The sequence below is a fragment of the Gouania willdenowi genome, chromosome 16 (assembly GCF_900634775.1).
Source record: "Gouania willdenowi chromosome 16, fGouWil2.1, whole genome shotgun sequence".
Taxonomy (NCBI): domain Eukaryota; kingdom Metazoa; phylum Chordata; class Actinopteri; order Blenniiformes; family Gobiesocidae; genus Gouania; species Gouania willdenowi.
Window position 1 is genome coordinate 25,556,819 of NC_041059.1, and position 22,483 is coordinate 25,579,301.

At 39.1% G+C, this 22,483-nt stretch overlaps 1 protein-coding gene across 2 annotated transcripts in view; it reads left to right on the forward strand.

Annotated features, from left to right (window-relative positions):
- ibtk (inhibitor of Bruton agammaglobulinemia tyrosine kinase) overlaps positions 1-13,175 on the forward strand; it is a 34,265-nt gene extending 21,090 nt beyond the window's left edge. The window contains exons 22-29 of one of the 2 annotated variants that reach the window (XM_028470646.1): positions 1,814-1,926; positions 2,054-2,199; positions 2,648-2,763; positions 3,211-3,309; positions 3,421-3,579; positions 5,857-6,057; positions 9,622-9,760; positions 12,090-13,175. In XM_028470646.1, the coding sequence (XP_028326447.1) occupies positions 1,814-1,926; positions 2,054-2,199; positions 2,648-2,763; positions 3,211-3,309; positions 3,421-3,579; positions 5,857-6,057; positions 9,622-9,760; positions 12,090-12,215 (1,099 nt within the window). In that variant the 3' untranslated portion in view covers positions 12,216-13,175. The remainder of the gene's footprint in view (positions 1-1,813; positions 1,927-2,053; positions 2,200-2,647; positions 2,764-3,210; positions 3,310-3,420; positions 3,580-5,856; positions 6,058-9,621; positions 9,761-12,089) is intronic. The other variant, XM_028470647.1, reaches the window with a different exon arrangement.
- The last annotated feature ends 9,308 nt before the right edge of the window (positions 13,176-22,483 follow it).

Genomic DNA, 22,483 nt, shown 5'->3' on the forward strand with positions numbered 1-22,483 from the left:
GCAGAGCTCAGAGGGAGAAGAAAGGAGTTCACGAGACAGAAAATGGCGCTACGAGAGTTGATGCTGAAGTTCCCAGCAGCTCACAGCAGCGCACACTCGACCAGAGCATGTGTGGAACTAAGTGGACTATTGAGAGTGTTGCGATGTTGAAAAAAAAACGATCAAGTAACCGGGCTAAATGGGTCATCTCTGTGATTGACGGGGGGAGCAATTACAAAATACAGTAAGCAAAACATTCAACTGTGAGCCAGATAGCAAAATCATGATAATTTTGCCATCAAAAGCCTCGTCTCAGTGTTATTTTTTTTTTTTAGACGGAAACCAATGTTCAGATGTTAGAGTTTTCAATAAAGTAGAAAAAGTCTGTTTTCTCAGCTTTTTGCTCTGAAACTGGCGATTTGTGTAAAACTTGCTCTATTTAACTGCTACTTAACGAAACAAGCTACAAACAAGTTTTTTTTTTGATGAAAGTAGAGACTTTAATCTTTCAGAATCTGGTGTCAGATGTCAGATTGTTATAGTACAAAATATTCTGTGGGTCTTTAAAAATCAGTCAAATTGCTGTAAAACGGCTGGCATTGAGGGGGGCAGAAATTCCAAAAATGGCTGGCACCGATTGAGTTAAAATTAAGACCAGAGTGACACACACACACACACACGCACACCTTAAGAAAAATTCAAAGCCACAAATATAAGCAAACTTTTCTTAGATTTTTATTTTATGTTTTATAAAATATATATTTTTGTTCAACTTTGAATGGTGATGAAGAAATGTGCAGTTTATTTTGGTTTATGAGTTCAGACAGTTTAAACGGTTTGTAAGAAGGTTTAAGGTTATAACAAAAAAATATATTAGGTTGCAAAATTCTTGACAATTTAAATAAAAGAATAAGAATCTCTATTCAGACTTATTTGTTTTTTCATTACATTCCAATCACTGATTTGAGTTTTATTTTTATATCGGGATTCAAATCAAATTGTTGGTTGAGTGTATCCTTACACCCCTAATGCAAAATATTTGTTGAACTAATTTTATAATTAAAATGTGCAATAACATGTTACGTTTGCATTTAGACAAGCATACTATTAAATATACAGAGGTCAACAAAAGAGAAAAACTCTTAACACTCCATCAGGACTTTATTTTTGTCGAAGCCAAAACACCGAAAGCCTTCAAACAAGTGGTTTCTTAAAAATAGTCCACTTGAGAAATCTAGATAATAAAATGATTAGTTTTCTCCCCCATAATAGCAATATAATTTTTTTTGTTTTCATTCTGAGTTGCTGATGATTTTAAATAACATTGGTGCATGTCATAAACAAGGCAGACACAGTTTTAATGTATATTCATTTAATTAAGTAATGCATTGTTGTGTACACAAATAACCACTTTTTCAGAAACCAAATATTAAAGCAGAACTAAGTAACTTTTGCTTAGCACTCCCCTTTTAATGGTCCCTTTTGGTTATGTCAGTGTTGTAAACACTCTAACGTACCAGGGCAAGATGAAAGCGGTTAATCTTGACTAATTCGACATTCTGAGTGAACTCATCCTTTAGTAACGGCGCTGTTCATGATAAGGGAAGTGATCAGGCAGTTGTCTCCCCTGTCACCCTGCTGCGCGCACACACACACACAAGAACAGAGCTGTGAGACTGCCACCGGGTCGGAGGCAGGGAAAGTTGCAAGTGCTGTGAACACTTGCATTACCCTCAGGGACTACGAGAAGGATTTATTAAGATTTAAAAGTTACATAGTTCTGCTTTAAGGGAATGTATGTAAATGTAATGTGTTTTTGAAAACACGCCCACAGGGAAACTTTGTTGAAGAAAGCCAAAATAAAAGCCAAAAAGAAACCGAGGAGACGCTCTGACAGCTCAGGAGGATACACACTCTCTGACATCATTCACAGCCCTCCTCCAGCAGGTACACGCACACAAACACACACACACACACACACGCAACTGTATTTGAATGTTATTAATTTGACTTTAAAAAAATAAAATAGCTACATTGTGGTTGTTCGGTTTTTAACCACTTTTTCTCCCATCAGTCGTGCCAACGTGTTTAGTAAAATGTGCCAAGGCAAACTCAACTGAGTCTCTTCAGGAGCTTCTCACCTCTGACTCAGAGAGCAGCTGCCTGGGTGTGGGAAGTCCTCGAGACATTCAGTCGCCTGTGTTCCATGACAGAGCTGAGGTACATTGGACTTGTTCAATTTTACAGTGCTCTTACTAGTAAGAGGATGAACTCGTGCAACTGTATTGAGGTTATAACTGCTTTCTTTCTTGTTTAGCATAAAAACAATAAGAATAGAATCATGCAGGATGTTAAGTAGCACATTGATTTGTTTTTATCACCTGACTGTGGCTCAGTGGTAGAGTGGGTCGTCTAATAACCGATGGGTTGGTGGTTCGAATCCCACTCTATCCAGGTCATTGTCGTTTTGTCCTTCGGCAAGGCACTTACCCACATTGCCTGGTATTAATTGTGCATAAATGTTGGTTTCAAGTCTCCTAGAAAAAAGCGCTACATAAATCTAAGCCATTATTATTATTATTATTACCTACTCTATAGTATCCTGCATCTATATCACTGTGTGTCAAATGTAAAAATGGATAGTGAGTGTGTATTGGTTACATTGCAGGATGAATCTTTCAGTCAGAGATTAAAGACCCCACCCAGCACTCCAACCTCACTCAAAGAAAGCCTCCCAACTCCCCCCAGATCAGTCCCGCAGACCATCCCCAAGGTTCTAAACTGGTGAGGTGGACTAGTTCTTCAGAGCTTTAAGAGGAACAGTGTTTTTCAATCTTGGGGTTACCTCTATGACTATAATTCAAATGGGGTCACCTGACATGTCTAGTAATTGATAAAAAAACCAAAAACAATACTGATTAAAAATGTATTCTCAAATTATAACACCACACACAATATTAAACAGCTGTATTCCATACTTTCTCAAATATAAATCTAGTTCAAATAAAATGCCGTATGAAATAATCTGAGCTGCCACATATTGTCACTTGTCACTTTATTATGCACTAGTCCTGGCAACAGCAAACATGATCAAAAATCTAAAAGGTCTCTGGGGTCGCCACATTTTGTGATATCAGAATGGGGTCATGACCCAAAAAAGGTTGAGAACCACTGGTTTGAACAATTTAACCATTAAAACCGAAATGTGACTTTATTTTTTATAATTTACAGTCCTACTCGTGCACCTCCAGTCTTTAATCTGAGGACTATCATGGACATGGAAGCCAACTTTCTACCAACTCAAGGAGCCATTTCTAAAAGTCCAGGAAGGTACTCAACAACTAAAGTTCAATAAATAGGAGGTCTTTGAGTTTATAGGAGTTTTAAAGCTGCACAGATTGTGATTTTTGGCTTATTTAGTAAATATCCACTTGTTCACAGTGTCAGCACCACCAGCATCAAGCACCCCACAGTTCCCACTAAACTGTCCCAGAAACAAAGGAAGATGTTGGCCATGGCCAGCAAAGAGGCCAGTGTGGAGACCCCAGTGCCCAAAGTGACCTCAGCAGTCACTCCCCCTAAAGGCAGTGGAAAGGCTTGGTAAGATGAAGACTAGTTACACTGTAACTGACATCATACAGTAGTTTTTTCCAGTTTAATAATAATCATAATAATGTCTAAATAATAATAAGAGCAGTCACAGCACAAATTTCCATAAAGTGCCAAATATGGTCTTTGTCAGATATTGTCAGTTATCTGGATCAGTGGTTCTGATCCTGGTATTATGATCATTCACACTTTAAAGTATTGGAAGACATTTCTATCCCCATTAATAACAATACAGTATGTCCAAATGTATGGGACACCCCCATTTTTTTCCCCTAAAAGATTGCGATTAAATGTGTAATCTGAATCCGATCCGAATGAAACTCTATTAAATGAGGAACTAACTCGACATAACTGAGCCAAATTTTAAAAAGATCTGTGATATATGGACTGAGATACAAATTTTTGAACTTTTGCGATGATGACAGAGGGATTTTTTTAATATTTAAATCAAATCCAGAATCTGATCCTTTCCAAAATCCAATGGAATCTTCCATGGCCTAAAGTCTGTCTTTGGTTAATATTTTGTCAAAATCCATTAAATACTTTTGACATAATGCTAACAGGCACACAAATAAATAAATAAATAAATGCCAGTGAAAATATCATCTCCCTGACACAGTAATAAAGTCATTGCTTTGTATGTGTAACCGCAGTATGCATTAATATATCAGAATCAGAAAGGTTTTTATTTGCCAAGTACAGTTTAAAACAGCATGAGGAATTTAACTTGGCAGTTGGTGCAAAGAACAAAAAAAAAAGTAAAACAAACCAGAAACAATAATAATAATAACTAGAAAAGCACTCGGAGAGTGCAGACCTCCGCCAAGCAGCTCATTTCCCACATATTGTGATTTCCACCTTATGTTGTAGTCTTACATTGATTTTATATACTCTATTAGATTAATTGATAATGAGTGTTTGATCATAATCTGAGAAAAATACACACAAATAAAAAAATGTGAAAAAACACGACAACACACTAAAGGACCATTAAAATGACAAATTCCCCTAAAAACACACAAGATGACAACATAAAGTAACTTACATCTCCTTTGAAATTGTGCCACACACAACGGCTAAATCTTCGTCCGTCCACCACAAATCTAGAATAATTCCAACAAACATTGATGTCCTCGTGGAAGAAGGTAAAAAAATCGAAGCTCTATTGATGCATGATCTGTAGCTGTCTGCTATCCAGTGCGGAGACAAACTCCTGCTCGCTAATCACGCAGCAAATCTGAATCCAAACTAGCACTCGTAGAGCGCAGACCTCCGCCAAGTACAGCACGAGTACCGGGCTGGACATACACACAATGCACTTCCCTAACACTACTACATTACCCATTAGCCACTCATACACAGCTCCTATTTTCTCATATTTTTGGTATTTTCTCATTTTTGGTAATCCAGAACACCACCAACATTTTATTACCTGTTCCTTGTCCTATTATCAACATTTCCTGACAATTTCATTCAAATTTGTTCATAACCTTTCAAGTTATCTTGCTAACGGACAGACAAACGCAGTGTAAAACGTATCCTTCCATTCTGTGATTCATGGAGGTAATGATAAATACCAGGGCTGTGTTCATGAGGCTGTTGGAGATTCTGGTCCTGATGGACTGAAACCTCCTTCCAGAGGGGAAGAGATTGAAACAGTTTGTTTCTGGGGTGGTCAGCAACAATCTTTCCTGCATGCCTCAGAGTCCTGGAGGTGTTCAGGTCCTGGAGGGAGGCCAGATTTCAGCCAATGATCTTCTCTGCAGAGTTTATGCTGTGCTGCAGTCTGACTTTGTCCTTGGCCGTAGCTGCAACTTTACCAGATGGTGATCGAAGTGCAGAGTAACGACTGGATGATGGAGCTGTAGAAGTTCATCATCTTTCTTGGAAGATTGAACTTCTTCAGCTGCCGCAGGAAGTACATCCTCTGCTGAGCTTTTTTGATACTAGTACTCATATATATATTATATACTAGGTCAAAGCAACACAAATACATAAAGCGGTAACTCACTGAGGTTATCCATCAGCCTGATAACATGTAGTTTTGTTCTTCAGCTCAATGAGCAACAAACTGCAGCAATCCCTTCACTGACTGATGTAGCTCATTAATCAGGTGTCATGATTGATAGATGATAATCATTGTCAGTCACCTTGCATATAAGTGGTCATTAAGGTTGATTGGTGTCGATCTTGATGTGCTTTTCATGAGATTTACCTAAAAAGTTTTAGATTGAAAGGGTTTGACAGACTTTTTGTTCTTTGCTGCAGGGCAACATCCATCCATTCCCCAACCTCCTCCTGTTCATTCCGGGCTTTGCTACAGGAAGAGGAGAGCAGCCTGATTAGAGCCAGACAAACAGGAGTGGAAAAGACCCCCAACCCCCTGGGATCACCGAGCACAGCCACAGCTGCTGCCAAGAGGGTCACGTTTAAAGGTGCTGAAAGCAGCGAGCCGGACAAGCCCACAGGGTGAGCAAAGTAGTGAATATTAGATCTTCTGTACAAACTTTAACTTTAGTTGCTACTTAAAAAAATCTAATTTGATAGATGATCACCATATTTCTTTAAGCTGTTATTATATTTCACAGAAATGTGGTACAACCCAAATACAGGTAAACTATTTCAAAAGTCACAATGGTGTGACATTGGGCCTCAAAAGTTCAACCCCACATGGCCTAAACCTGTCCAAACCTGAATGAAACACATTTTTTTAAAACCCCAAACCCATTATAGCCCAACCACCAACCCACTATTCAAATCTGTGCACGCACGCAGCTCAAGAACGAGTTGATTATACGTTTTTAAACACAATTTATTCATTTTGCAAATAGTCTCTGCTTTTGTTTGTGCATCGTGTGTGTGTGTGTGTGTGTGCATATTGAAATGCATCAGCAGACAACTCATTTACCACACAGTGCCCGACCCTGACTCGAGTCCGTGTATAATGATAGAAATTAAGATTGAACACGACACGGCCCATTGGGTCCCGTCGGATTCAGGCAAAGATCTTCAGCTCTACAAGCTTTGAATACAGTATTGGTGATATTAACCATAGTGAAGCTCTACTAGTACTCACATTTGGAGTACATTTTTTCAATTTATGTTTACTAGTGCACTTTACTAGTATCACGAGTAAAGTGCAAGGTGTAGTGAGCATTATATGCTAATAACGGGGTGGGGAAAGCAAATTCAGGCTTGGCATTGCCAATCAGAGAGCTTGATTTGGTTATAATAGTCTACTGCTACTACTAGTGAGACTTTGAGTGCACTGTTTTTACTTGATAAAACATTTTTAAGTAAAACAGAAATGAGTGTAGTTGTAAACAAAGTCTCACTAGTAGTACTAGTAAATAAAAATTTATTTTAGCTAGCATATTTGTGTTACCAGTAGTACTAGTGGACTTCAAATATGTTCCTAGTAAAAACTCAAAGCTCAAATGGCTTTCCATAATACTGTTTACGTTTCCCCTTCTGTTATATTAGTATTGTCCACTCGAGGGCGCCGTTGAGACATATTATAACACAAATACAGAAACTCATAACAAATCTTCCATACAGGCCATAGGTTTTTCCTTGATATACTTTAAATGCACCTGAATAGTTGAAGTAAAATACTTGTGGCGCAAACAAATGTAAGAGGAAGTGTCAGTTTTGTGTTTTTAGAGAAGTGAGAAAAGTTCATCTAACAAGTCATGGCCGTTACTGACATTTTAACTTGTGATGAAGACACTGACAAGATCAAATCTTAATGCTGAGCTTTGACACTTGTGAATGACCCGGTGCTGCTGGGGTGACCTGCCCTGACATCCTCTGATCATGGGATGGACAGCACACACTCATCGCGTGTGCGTGTGTGTGTGTGTGTTAAAATTCCAGAAGCAGAAGAACTTTCTAAATAATTGACCACCTCAAAGTGGAGTTTATCCATCTGTCTTATCTAATAATGTTGAGCTTTTTCTTTGTTTTTTGCTAGTGCGTCACACTGCCATGCTGCTAGATATTAAACAGCTGTGTGAGTCATTGCAGTGAAGCGGCTGATGTTAATCAAGAGAGATAAGGGCAGCCCTCATGTCACAGCAGATCATCCAGAACAATGAGCAGGTTTCAGCTTTCTCCTTCATATTTAGATAGCAGAGACAGGCACATACAGTATCCTGCCATCCCTCTGGGATTCCCTTTCCCCATAACAAGTCAGATTTAATAGAGAGGCTTTAGGAATCCATGCACTGTCAGACTGTTTTTTGTTTTTGTTTTCCAGATTATTCATCTTACAAATATTTCCACAACTGTGTCCCAGCCAGATAAATACTCCCACACAAACACAGATCCCCCTTTCCATACGACTGCACCTTCCATCATGAAGAGGGATTAAATGAGCCATTAAATGAATTGTACAGTAGGTAGACCATGTTTGAGTAAAAAGAGAAAAAGATCATGGATGAATCAAGTCTGAATGCAAAACAATGACTCAAAGAAGTCCTTGATTTTTTTTTTTTTTTTTTAATGGAATAATGCATTCATGGGTAAAATGGGTTTCTAACACATTTAACAGATTATGGAAATATACTTTTCAGAAGAAAGTGAAGAATTTAAAGTAGAAAAAAAACAACTAACACCCTCCTAAAGGAGATTGTTTTGCTCTTTTCAGACACACAGACACATTAAAGCTGCTTGGAACGATACATTTTTTAAATCAGATAAATCCACAGTGTAGGCCTCATAGATCAATAAATCCAAGATCATTTGCTTGATAAAAAGATGTAAAAGGTTGAAATTGCCCCTTGAAAGTTTGTTTTGATCTCCACTGTAAACATCTCTAATTGACATTGTTAGAAAAGTTTGTGGCATTGCATTGTGGGATATGGAGTTCCATAAACGGATGCATAGATGTGCTTTTTTTTTTGATTCATTCTTCCCGTTGTTTCTTGTGATTCTTCACCAGACAATAAGGACAGTGGTTCTCTTGACTCCAAATATTTCCCCTCATATCACCTCACCCTGCAAGACATCTCTTCGTGTGAACCCTAAAATAAACATCCGCCAATGGTTTGCCGCTACTTTTAGTTTAAGGTGTAAAGAGCAATTTTTATTAACACATGAATTCAATTTAAAATAAAGGAATTCCCAGGCTGAAATAACCAGCATTCTATGCTGTTTTGGCACGGTGCGTTATGTCTAATCTGGTTGGTCGACTATGATGTGATGCATTTCATTGTTGTGTGGTCATTTCATTTGTTTGTAGTTCATAGTTTTGTCGTTTCACAATGACCGTTGATCATTTTAAAACAAAAAGTAATAATTTACTCAGTAAATTAACTTACAGTTTGGTATGGAAATGTAACAAACTACTTTACTTTTTTAAAAAATGTTCTTAAGTACAAGCAAAATTACTGATGTAGAAATATACTAAAATAAAGTACAAGTACCCATAAAAGCAATTAAATTACAGTAATGTGAGTATTTGTTATTCGTTACTTTCACCTCTTCTTTCAGTCCATTAAAACACCAGAAATGTGTTGGGAAGTCACTTTTGCAGAGTTTTTAGTGGCAAACACAGGAAATCACAGTAAGAATGAAGTAAAAAACAACTTCTATGCATCTGTCTACAGGACTCCACATCCCACAATGCAATGCATGTATCTTTTTCAACAATGTCAGTAAACAGCGTGTTTTCAGTGGATATCAAAACAAACATTCAAGCGGCAAAATTGCATTTTTTATTTGAGCAAATTATTTTCTTTATTGATCTAGCAGGCCTACACTATGTATTAATCTGATTTTTTAAAAAAAACAAAAGAAAGAAAAAACAAAATAGTCTCCAGCAGCTTTAAACAATTGTTTTTAAGTATGTTGCACAATATCAGAATAAATATAACATTAATCTAAAAAAAGATTTTTGGTCCTAAAACCTGTAGAATGTGTACAGTCAAGCTAGATGGACCAGGATCCCATTGTTGGTCCCTATTTACTCAACCGTTGTCATCTATCAGCACACAGCCACTGATGCCTCCGTCTGTCTGTGTCTCCCCCCAGCCTCAGGCCCTGGGTGCTGGCTGCAGTGGGCAGCCCCCCTCCATCCTCCATGGTGACCTTCGCCTCCATCGTGGAGGAGGAGAAGCAGCAGGAAGCCGCTCTGATCCGCAGCCGAGAGAAGCCACTGGCACTCATCCAGGTGATGTGTCCTGTCAGAGTGTGTTAGTCCTCTCACACACACACACACACACACACACACACACACACACACACACACCAAGGTTGGGGTCAAATTTAATTGTAATCACATAATTGATAATTAATTACAATTATGGCATAATTATAATATTGCTATCATAATCAAATTGTAACTGAGTTTAGATAATTCACTTAGTGATTGTAATTGCCATGAAAATTGTCATTATAATTTAATGCAAAACTGTGGAACCATGTTACAGATCTATGTACAGTTCTACACATATTTAGTTAACAGGTATTAAAATATGTTGCATATACCATTTAAAGTAAATAAATCGAGGGGCATACTGACACAAAAAAGGCTCAGATGTCCACACCAAAAATATAAATACCAATGTTTTCATTGATTAGGGAGCCTAACAAATAAACCAAGAGATAGGAAATAAATTAGATGATATTTGTTTTTATTTGTTGATTTAGGACCCGTTATCAAAAGAGATGCTAACAGAAAGCTAACACAAGAGGAAGGTTAACGTTAATCAGGTTATTTATTTCAGGCTCATTAATTGTATTTGAGAACATAATTGCAATTGACTTTCTGAGGATGTATTGTAATTAAATTGTAATTGGAAAAAATGCTTGTAATTGTAATTGAACATGGATTATCAAAAATGTAATTGACACTTAACACATGCACACACACACAAAAGCTCCTGCCATGATGGTGTGTGGAGCTTTGTTTTGCAGATTCAAACAAGAAATCGCTGAGTCAGCACAGCGCTTGCAGTTTTCTTGGCCGGTCTGATTGGTTCTTGTCTAAACATCACATTTAGAACTCAGCTGCTCTAAAATGAAGTGTCTCCACTTCAGTGTTGTGTGTCTGTGTTACTCAACAAACTGCAGCCAGACTTTAGTCACTGAAGCCGTTTTTCTCCCTGTGGCTTTCTGGTCTGCGTTCTGTAAAGCACTCTTGTGACCAATGATAAGCTTCCAGTGTCAGCATTTTTTCTCTCACCCTCTAAACCAGTGGTTCTCAAACTTTTTTGGCTCAAGCACCCCCTTTTCTCTAACTTTTGAATCCATGTACCCCCTTTGTCCAACTACAACATTGTGTAGAGCACAATGATGGAATGAATGAGTGATAACAGTTTTTAGTGAATAGATTTATTTCTATAGTTTTTTATCATTTATGTTCATCTCCCTCCTGATGTGGGACCAAGTCTGACTGTTGTATTTTCAGTTCATGTTCTTCTTTTTCTTTTTTTTTTTTTACATTGTATCTTTTATTTGGAATGGACAAAAAAAAAAGTGACCATCCAGTTTTGTGATTTTAAGTCCAAAAAGCAAGCAACACTATCCAGCTGAGGGAATGAGTCCGGATATAACGTTCAGTCCCAGAACCAAGGTCAGATTCCTCCTGTTCTGTGGTGGACCCACCCTCCTCTCATAAATCAAACTTCACGGGAATTTTATTACAGTAGTTTCAATGTAGAATAATAACAAAAACGACCATCCCTATAAAAGCCATGCTACGTAGCTACCTAGAATAACGGGCCGGGTGGTGCTCGCTAGTGCACCTCACAGGAATTCTGATACAGCACAATGAATGAAAGAACAATTCGAGCAAAACTATGTACAGACATTAATGAGTGAGTTACAATATTTTTAAACCAGTGGTTTCAAGCAAAGTCCTTGTGGGGGCCATAAGTGTAATCCAGTTATTCCAGATCTGGTAGAATGTGTTTCAGTTCATGTTCTGTCATTTTGTGTTTTTTTTGGTGTGTGTTTTTGGTGTCATTTTGTGTATATTGTTGTTTGTATTTTTTATTTTTCAGTATATTTTCTCTCATGTGTGTTTTTGTGTGTTGTTGGTCTTATTCTCTGTGTGTGGGTGTTTGGTGTCGTTTGGTTGTTTCTCTGTTATTTTTGTGTATTTTATAGTGATCTTGTGTCATTTAGTGTATCTTTGTTGTCGTTTTGTGTGTTGCTGTATTTTTTCTCTCTTATTGTGTGTGTTTTTGGTGTCATTTTGTGTACATTGTTGTCATTTGTTTTTTTTTTTATTATTATTTTGTGTGTTTTTGTTGTCGATTTGGGAGTTGCTGGTAATATTCAGTGTGATTACAATTTTTAACTAAAAAATAAACATTGTAAAACTTCATATTTTAAATATTTAAATATTTTCTTTTGTTAATTTTCTCTTTGTCTCTCTCAAGTACCCCCATTAGTGCCATCGCGTACCCTTAGGGGAAACACTGGTCTAATCCATGCTTTGCTCTCATGTGCCACTGGTTTGATGTGCTTTAACTTTCCATCTTGTGTGCTTGTAGATAGAGGAGAGGGCTATCCAGGACCTCCTGCTCCACTACGGAGCAAATAACAACCCCGATGAGCTGATTGTGGTGGAGAGGTCTTCCAGAGGTCCTATGGCAGCCCCGTCCTGGAACAAATATTGAAGCTTGTCAACTCCACAGCCGCTACATACCATCCTAATGACATCTCACTGTGCAGCGTCTCTGCTGCAGCTTAAGCATCCAACCACTCGTCTCATCACCTCATGAAGGAGCCCAGACTCATCGAGCCTGAAGCAAAGCGACACTTTTCCCTGCAGCGCTAATTTAAGGCAGCTTTATGCTGCTCTGCATTTGTGATTGTATGTGGGAGTAGATGGTTTAGAAGACACAAAGAGAGAATGTTGAGGCAGGAAGTATTTGTTTCTTTGTGACAGAATAACATCTGTGTTCCATGAACATTAAATACTTCCAGCGTTGTGAAGTGGAAGATGCCAAAGAAAGGAAATGTATGACTATCTTCCTGCCACGCAAAGCTCAAAATAAGGGCCTTTGTGTATTTATATTTGTTAAAGCTACTGAATGGATTGACAAATTCAAAGTGCAAATGATGAACAGTAGCAGGTGCTGCTCCTAAATCAACTGTTTACCGAGACGCTACATTGAGATTCTTCTCAATGGACCTTTTCTTTCTTTGTTCGTTTGGATGCAGCTCTTGCAACAACTTTGTAATTTGGCTGAAAATTGTACTTTAAAGCAAATCATGTTAAAGTAAAAAAAAAAAGAAGAAAGAAAACCTGTTACGTGTGATGCCAGATTTCAGTCGGAATGCTTGATTGTGTGTTTTTGTGGTGACATGCCTTTGACTAAGAACGACACAGCGGCACAAAGTCTCGCCTTTGTTACTTTATTCTTCTTTTGCGTGAATCTTATTTCCCTTTATGCATCTTTTCCTTCAACCAGGCTTGAGGTAGCTCTAATTTGGACCGTGAGTTTGTGTGCGCGCGCGATGACGTGAAGAGAAAATGCACGCAATAATAAAGTATTTCATCTGTTCAAAGACCGCCACTTCTGCCTGTGCTTCACATGTCCAACACATTAAAGAGGAAACTGCTTTAATCATCATTATTATCCACTTAGTCATTTCCTGAAGGCTCTCATAGCATCCAATCAAATCATTTAATGTCTCCATCTCTTCTGTATAGTCACCTGCCTCGCATGTACCGTAGACCATTATCAAGTCTTAACCTGTAATAGCAGTGATGACCCTTTTCTAAGTGCAAAGTGGGTGATTATGAGATTTTATTGGCTGTAATTGCGATAAGAGATCGTTCATGGGGAAAATGATAATTATAGATTAGAATCCATTAGCCTAAGCTGAGATGACGTATACATTCAATGCCTTGGAGAGAGCATCTGTCATTTAACATGGCACTGTTGTGACCTGGAAGCCCATGCTGGGTTTTTAAAGGACTGCTCATCCAGTGGAGCTGTGCTCTAAATACAAATGTCTCCGTTTATTATGTAATGAATGACACGTGTCACACAGCCTGGAAAGCAAAGTCCAACCATTTCATTTGAAACTTTTATCTGAGCTATTGACACTCTGCTGTTTCTTACTGACCATAACAAAAATACAAACGCAAGAACAACAATGGAAAAGTCAGAATAGGATGCATAGGAAATGAAAGGACTGGGTGTGGGAAAGAAACTACTTTTTTCAAACAATTTATTGTACTCCACCCCTTTTCCATCATTAAAAGATTCCTGTTCACATAGACCTGATATGTTATTTTACTTTTTAAATCAAATTATTTTTCTTTTTATGTAAAATATGTATATATTTATTTGTAACTAAGCACATTGCAGGATCTTCTGCGATTAAGTCACGATTTAATGCAATATTACCGTCATTAGGAAAACTTCAAATGTAGTGTTGCAGTTTTATTAGTGCATTATAGATAAAAGTATAATATCTTGATTGGGTGCTTATAAAGATGTGCATTTCATTTAACCAGTAGAAGTACAATTATTTGTTATTGATGCCAACATAAAAACTCAACACAAAAAAAAAATGTGAATAAATTGGAGGTCCATAGTAACAATCATTGTTAAACAGGTAATATGTCAACAAAATGTGCAAAAACTCAAATATATTGATACAATCTGCTCCATTATCTTACATAGATAACACATTACAGGCATTTATTGCAGTAGTTTATTTATTTAATACATTTAGCAAAAACCACAGTTATAGTGACAATATTATAACAATGCACAAAATAGGCTACATTATAACAATGTTTAAACAAAGTTGGCCAGAATTGACACACCCATATCATATCCTACTTTAAATCCTCAAACAGAAATGCAGAATCTTTTACTTTCAGTTTTACATTCAACTTTAGGTTTTCCCCCGACATTATACAGTATCTTCTTTAAACCACCGAAACAGTTTGTGTTTCTTGTCTGTTTTTATTTTTATTTTTTTTAATTATTACATTTTCTTATTTTATTAAAATATTAGGGCATTGTTTGTTTCCTTACTAAATTCCTTTGGTTAAAATGGATGCATTATTTAGGACTCCAGATCTCTATTTAGGGTTATTTAGGTCAAAGTCTGAGCCTTTTTAGTGAAAAGTAAGAACTTTCAGTGATCTGCAGCAATAATTGATTGATGACCTGTTAGAAATTCTCAGTAGAGCAATCCAACCAGGAATCTCTAACCACGCAGCTGTCCATCTTAGACATTCCCTGCAAGCGCCTGTCAGACAATGACTTCTGCAGAACCTCCGTTAGCAGCACATCAACAAGTATGTGGCAGGGAAGGAACATTCTGTGTGAATGAAAATGAGAAATGCTCAAAAATCTCAAGATTAATAGCAATACCAGACTCACCAGTAAAGCTGTTCAATGAGAATATACAACACATAATACAATAAAACAAACAAATGATATATCAACTTTGTTAAATGTAGACAAGTTTCTTAAATAAACCAAATGTGGAAAACAGTCAACGTACATAATGAACATGAATAGAGGCCCTGCTGCTAACCTTTTTCATCAGTGAGCTGAAATGTCTTGTCTCGTACCAATTTTCATTCATGAAGTTCGCTTGTATTAAGATTTTACTTAACTATTTCAAATCAATAATCCACAAAAATAAGTTTTTTACTAAAACATTAGAGACTGAGAAGATAGAGTCAATTCATGAGTCAATGTGGCTACAATGGAATATGCAAAGAATACGTATTTATTTTTTTTGATGGTACAAATACTACTAATTACATGTCCTGGTTAGTTTTTAGCCAACGATAACCTGGTGGTGACCTTTCTCAGAACTCACGTACAGTAATTTAAGCCATTCTGTCTTCGACTGAGATCTGGATAAGTGAGTATAGATAAAGGATGGTGTTCATTTTTGTTGAGTAAAATGTTTGTCATGGTTTTCATCAACAATATTTCTTTCAGTGACAATAACTAGACTATGGGTATTTTTGTGGACTGATAAAAACTAGACTTCCCACTATACACGTGGGATGAAATCCAATCAGAACTCAGTTTCTTTTTCGGAAGGTATCCAATTAAACTACGCGGGGGGACACGCCTTAATACCATCTCATATCAGGTTGATAAATGTTATATGAAGCTTTAAAAAGTGCATGAACTCTATGCTTTATAATTTAGTGGACTATAGCCTATCTGTAACCGACTTAAAATGTTTGTCATTTCGACGACAAAAACTAGACAATAACAGGTCAAGCCAAAACGTTGTCATCGTGACTATTTCAAATTTGTATATTAGCCAAATGACTATGACGAAAACTAAATCACAATTTGGTGTCAAATTTAATACTGGTGGATAGAAGATTCATGATGCAGTTAGAATAGTTACAATTGGGAATGATCACGGTATCCTGGTTTATCAATATACAATATTTACATGAAGAGTTCAGGTTCTGGTTTTACAAGAATGGCATAGACAATAATACATAAAAAAATAATACATTTTGAAACGACATTACTGACATTTATAGCTTACGTAATTGAATAAATGCAATGTATTCACAAAAAGAAACAAGTGTGCTGTATGGCTTCTCTGACTGTCGGCAGTGGGCAGTGACAGAGAAGTTTAAGGACTACCTGACGGGAGTGAAGTTTACAGTGTTCACCTATAACAATTCTGTAGCTCACTTGCAGAGTCTAAAGATGGGTCGCTCAATGCTCCTCCTTTGACTATGACATTAAGCATTGCTCCGGAAAGAGTAATGTCAATTCAAATGCACTTTCACTTTCCAACTAACCCTTTGTACACAGAGGCCCCAGGTAGAGAGGTGGAGGAGGAGATGGCCCCAGTGGCATTAGCCATTGAGTTGGCCCAAGAAGGATGTGAGTGGGAGGAGGCACAAGCTGCGGACCCTGACATACAAGCAGTCAGGAGGTATGTTGAAACCCAAAACACACCTCACAAACCAGAAATTGCTTCAACAATACAATAAACTGAAACTCTAGAATGACATACTCTGTTGTGAGGTGATTGACCCACACATGTTGGAGTTGTGTTTCCAGATTGTGTGTCCAAGCTCTTGGAGCCAAGAGGTACAGAGGAAGGGACCCAATTTCGAGTCTCCGCTCATCAGTTCAGTTCAGTTTATTAGCCATTTGCAGTATGAAAACCAAATTGGAAAAAAATGTGTAAGGAGCTCAAAGTGCAGTCAACATTTAAAAAGATATTTCACAATAAAAAAACAACCAACCAACAATTCATCAATCAAAGCCAATAAAAATACTATAATGTAAAATACTCCACAACAAAGAGTCACATAAAACCACAATAAAAAAATACTATAGGCAAGAATAGGGGGCCACATCCCGGCAAGGCGGTCTGGCTTGGCCCTTGGAGGGGGCCCTGGCTTTAAAAAAACTGAAGCCCGTGGCGCGGGCGGCATCAATAAAAGGTGATTTGGGGTGCCATGGGGGGCTAGGTTGGGGTGCCTGGGGGCCAGCGGGGAGACTCCCGGCGGCCCCCTGGTGCCTTATGCGGCTTGGGGTGTGGTCGTCCTCCCTGGGCGGGCTGCTCCTGGTGCTGCGTCCGTTCCGGGTCCCTCTGGCCTGGGGTCGGGTCCCTGCTTGGCTCCTTGGGGCTTTCTCGGGTGTGTATGGGGGGGCGATGGTTGCCTCTCGGCTTGCGATCTTGGGGGCGTTCGGGGGGCTGCTTGGCCGTGGGGTGGTCTTCCTCTGTTCACAGCCACCACAAAAAAAAAAGAAAAAGAAAAAAAAAAAAAAATACTATAGGGTCGATTCTGTACAAGAAAAAGTCCATTCAAAATTAAAGTGCCTTGTTTAGAATCATCACAGCTTGTGGGAAGAAACTTTTCAAATGGCGAACAGTAGAACATTTGATGGAACGATACCCTTTCCCTGAAGGAAGCATTTCAAAGATGGCCTTGGCAGTGTAGCCTGAGACGAAGCTCGATTTAAGAGTCTGGCCTCCAGGAATGGCAAAGTACAGCCAATGGTCCTGCTGGCTGAGCGAACCACTTTGTTTAAAGCATTTTTTTTCTTTCAGAGTGAGATTATGAAACCACATAGGCAGTTATGTGACACTTACGGCATTACTAAAACACACACTCCAGTATATCATCCTGCAGTGTAGAGGGTTTTAACCAGACCGTGTTAGGCATGCTCCGCTCCTTGGTGTTTAAACAAAACCGTGGCCTGAGTATCGGACCGAGCTTGTGCAAGTGTACAACAACACGACACATAACGTAGCTGGTTATTCTCCCTCCTACCTCCTGTTTGGGCAACACTTGCAACTTCCTCTGGATGTGGGGTTTGGTGTAGATCCCCAACAGGTGAGACATGATGTAGGCGGATGGGTGACAGATCACCAGGAAAGGGTGTCCTTTGCATACCACCTTGTTAGACAGGGTAGAACAAACAACATCCCGAACAAAATAGGCTTATGACAGGAAGGCGAAAGCTTTACCAGTACTGCCAGGGGGGGAGAGAGTGTATGTATGTGACAGGAACAGACAAGGGAGGGGAAAGTTGTGTACATGGTGGAGTTCAGAGCCATATGTGATCTTGGAGACAGTAGGAGACACAGGCGTGGTGTATAAGGTTCGACCAGAGAAGGGTGGCAGTGGTGGAGCCAGCTACAGAGACTCAAGGACTCACTCCTCCACTGATTTATGGCTTTCCCCTTGTACCAGTGGCAATGCCTGTAGGAAGCTAGCGATTTATGCACTTCACACTAGCAGTAATTAGTAAATGGATTACATCTGGCATACTGCACAGCCAATTGGACAGTCAATCTGAGACTCTGGTAACCAATCAGCAGTCAAAGAAAGAAGGCACCTGGAATAAAGGACACTCCTCAACACGGAAGAGGGAGAGAGTGCCGGTCGCGGACAACGCCGGTATAAGTGTAACACATCTGCTTTTTCAACCTTTGCATCCTCCCTTGCACTTTTTTTCTATATAAATGATTGAATTTTGGTTTTGGGAAGAAGCCAGAGTATCCGGTGAGAACCCATCCATGCAAGCATGATACCGTGGAAGTTAGGAGAACATGCAAGCGCCATACAGTGCATGAAAGAAAGATGTCCCCTAATAAATTTGGTTTTACGTCGCATTGTGTCAAAGGCTTGGTTTTTTTGGCTGTTGTCGGCTCGGTTTGGAGATTATTAGACCCCCTCATAGAAAGATAGATGGATAGACTTCATTGTCTGTCTTGAACAGTATTGGGGAGTACCGTATTACGGATGTTACGTAGTGTGACATTACGTAATCAGATTACAAATAATGAGCAGTGTTGGGAAGGTTACTTTCAAAATGTAATCAGTTACAGATTACATGCCCAAAAATTGTATTTGTGACTTAATCCCTTACATTACTCAATCTAAGTACTGTAATTTGATTACTGCTGATTACACTGAAATCAGTGTCTTACGCAAGCGCTCACACACAAACACCCGTGCACGCACACATACAATCACTGTGCACGCACACACAAACACTCGTGGTGAACGCACACAAACACTTGTGGTGCACGTACACACAAACACTCTGGGGGGGATTCACTAAATGCTGGCGACTGTTTTGGAAAAGCTGCCAGTGATTTCTGAAGGATGTAGCAGGGCTCTGAACACTCAGACTCATGTGTTGATCGATATCAAAAGCAAGCAAGAGCTGCTTTTGGATCGTCTACGCGTTATGGATAACAACTGGGAGAAGTTGGAGGCCCGGCTTGGAAGTGGAAACTAGGCCATTCATTGGATTACAGCAGAGAGACCCAGGACAGAAGGCTATTGGAAATTAACATAGCCTGTATCAAATCACATTGCTTAACTCCCTTTCAGCTCCCCAGCTAGCCAAGGCTAAAGCCAAGGTTGTCTCAACTCTTATCACCAGGAAGTTTCTGCAGACGGCGGCTCTTACCCCCACTCCCTCCCCCCGCTCCTTCCCTACATTCCTCCTGGAACTGTTGATGCTGAACTTTTCCACACGTCATCTGGTTGTCAGTAACGCAGCTACAGGTCTTCAACTTCAAATGCCTCGTCGGCCATCTTTCCCCACCTCCCAACCGCAGCTGCATGGAGGCGTGGTTGCAGCGCCGACTGGCAGCACGCCCATGTCCCCAAACGGCTGGACTCCTGTTGTTCTTCCCACCTGACCCCCTCCCCCAGCCAACATCCCACCCAACCCTTCCTACATGCCTTGTCTCGAGTTGTTTGACTGTGTCATGCTTACATTTATGTTTGCAGAGGCGGTTTTTTTCCTGGTTTCACACTGCTTTCTCTGTTTAGGGAAATCAGTTTCAAACTGGCAGTTTTTTTCCCCTCACCCCTCCTCTCCTCCTGTTATTGATCCCTTTTTCACCTAAATATGTGGGCGCCGCAAATGGCTGCTCCGGTGTGTTGATGTGTCTCCTTTCACTGCAACTACCTAGTCAAATTCCTCGTATTGTTCTAAACTGTACCTGGTCAATAAAAGATTCTGATTCTGATTCTGATTCTGATTTAAGGGTATTAAAACGTGTGCAAACCTCACTCCACACGTTAATATGGTGTACAAATCCCAGGGAATCAGGACTGCGTGTCTTCTTTAAAGTTGTTGTTTAACAAAAAAAAAAAATATATATATATATATATATATATAATGGCTACCCCATGTTGTTCAGAGCAGTTATTGCTGCAGGAGCAGCTTCTGTATCCACAGCTTCTGCATCTGTTATGCATTCAGGTGCAAATACAGAAGCTTGTGTCGAAGCAAGGGAGCTCCACTGCCTTGATTCTCCCATCAGGTTGGACTTGGGCTCTGAACGCTGAGCGTGACTTATAGGGCCTCCAATAGGGCCCTGGCACGAGGCTTCCAACTCAAATACTGGGGAACCGAGGCCACAATGTGCCAGATGTTGACAATCCATGTTTTGAGGGGGTCCAGCCTCCCTTCTTTAATGACAGGTGGACTGCACACCTCAATTTCTCCTAAATGACTTTGAGAATGACTTTGAGAATCTGAAGCTGAGTTTGGTGGTTTGTCATTAAGTACAATGATACATGTGTTGGATTTGGTCAGCTTAATCTGGGTCTCTTCAATGACTGGTGGACTAGACACCTCATTCTCTCCAAAATCATTAGCTGGACTTTGTGGTTTTAAAGCAGAGTTTGGTGGTTTAAGAGCCTGTCCATTGATCCAGACCCTTTTAGTGACAGGTGGACTAAACACCTCATTCTGTCCCAAATCATTAGATGGATTTTGTGATTCCGAAGTAGAGTTTGGTGGTTTGTCATTATGTACAATGATAAATGTGTCGGACCTAATCGGCTTAGGCTGGGTCTTTTCAATGACAGGTGGACTGCACACTGCAATTTCTCCCAAATCACTTAATGGACTTTGTGGTTTTAAAGCAGAGTTTGGTGGTTCAAGAGCCTGTCCATTGATCCATACGGTGGATATTGTCCACCTACGCCGGCCCTTTTTAGTGACAGGTGGACTAGACACCTCATTCTCTCCAAAATCATTAGCTGGACTTTGTGGTTTTAAAGCAGAGTTTGATGGTTTAACAGCCTGTCCATTGATCCAGCTCTGTTTAGTGACAGGTGGACTAGACACCCCATTTCTTCCCAAATTATTAGATGAATTTTGTGATTCTGAAGCAGAATTTGGTGGTTTGTTTATATCAACAATCCATGTGTCTTTACACAAGCACAAAGAACTTGTTTGGTGTCTTTTTCTTTTTGCTAATTTTTCTCGGTCACAATTTCTTTTCTTCACTTTCTTTAACTGACAATCCAATAGGCGAAGTTGATTCCTGTATTTGTAGGTCTCATCTTCTAAACATCTTTTCTGTTTTGATAAATTTCTCACCTGCCGTTGCAGTTCTTCATTAATCTTGACTTGTTTGCTTTTCTCCTTTTCCTGATTTTGAAACTGTTTGGTGAGTTTCACACATTCCTGTTTGCATTTTAAAAACTCTTTTTTTAGACTGTCCCGCTCCTTGTTTACAGTCAAGAGCTGCTTACTCTCAGCAAGATTCTGCATGAAAAGCATGTTTTCCTTTCCTTGCAAGTGCTTTGTTTTAGCAAGTAATTTTACACTTTCAAAAATAAGCTTTTGAACTTTTATTTTGTCTGGCAATTGTAAATCCACTGATTGCCTTTTCATGACCTGGAGCCCAAGCTCGATGTTACTGATTAGATGATCAAGTGGTGCCATGCTTCAGGCTAAAAGTAAAATCAAGCCAAGCCAAGTCAATATTATTTATAGAGCACATTTAAAAACAACTGACATTGACCAAATCAGGATCTTGATTTCTCTGCAGTTTGTGCAGAGAACTTTCTTCTGTGATGTCACTGAGTGGAGTTCTAAATATGATGTTTATAGAGTTCTACCTAGCTTAGCTCTTCTTAGGTGCCTATATACACATTAAATAGGTGTACTTTAGCAAGTAAACCCAATTTTTTACTGCAAAATAAGTGCATGCGATACATTCCTTAAATCCTGGTAGCACACACACACACACATATATATATATATAGACAGAGAGAGAGATACGTTGATACCAAATCCCAGTTTTAGGTATCTCTCTGTTGACGACCACCATCATTATACTTAAGCTAGGCGCTATGTCACCCGCTCATGGGATCGCCCTGTTGGTAGAAAGATCTCATGCTCCTGTATTTCTAAAGCTAATTTACAGGACCAGAAGAAGGAGAACAGATTCGCTGTCCACTCAGAACACTTTGGATTACAATATGCTCAAAGATAATTATGGATTTTTGACTAAATACAACAAAACTAAAAAAAAAAAAAAAAGTTACAAACTGCAGCATTAAGCTATAAATAGTCAATGTGTCAATATGTTTTAGTTTCACTATACCTGTTGTAGCAGGGGGACTCTAATTGATGATGCACATGTGGGTATC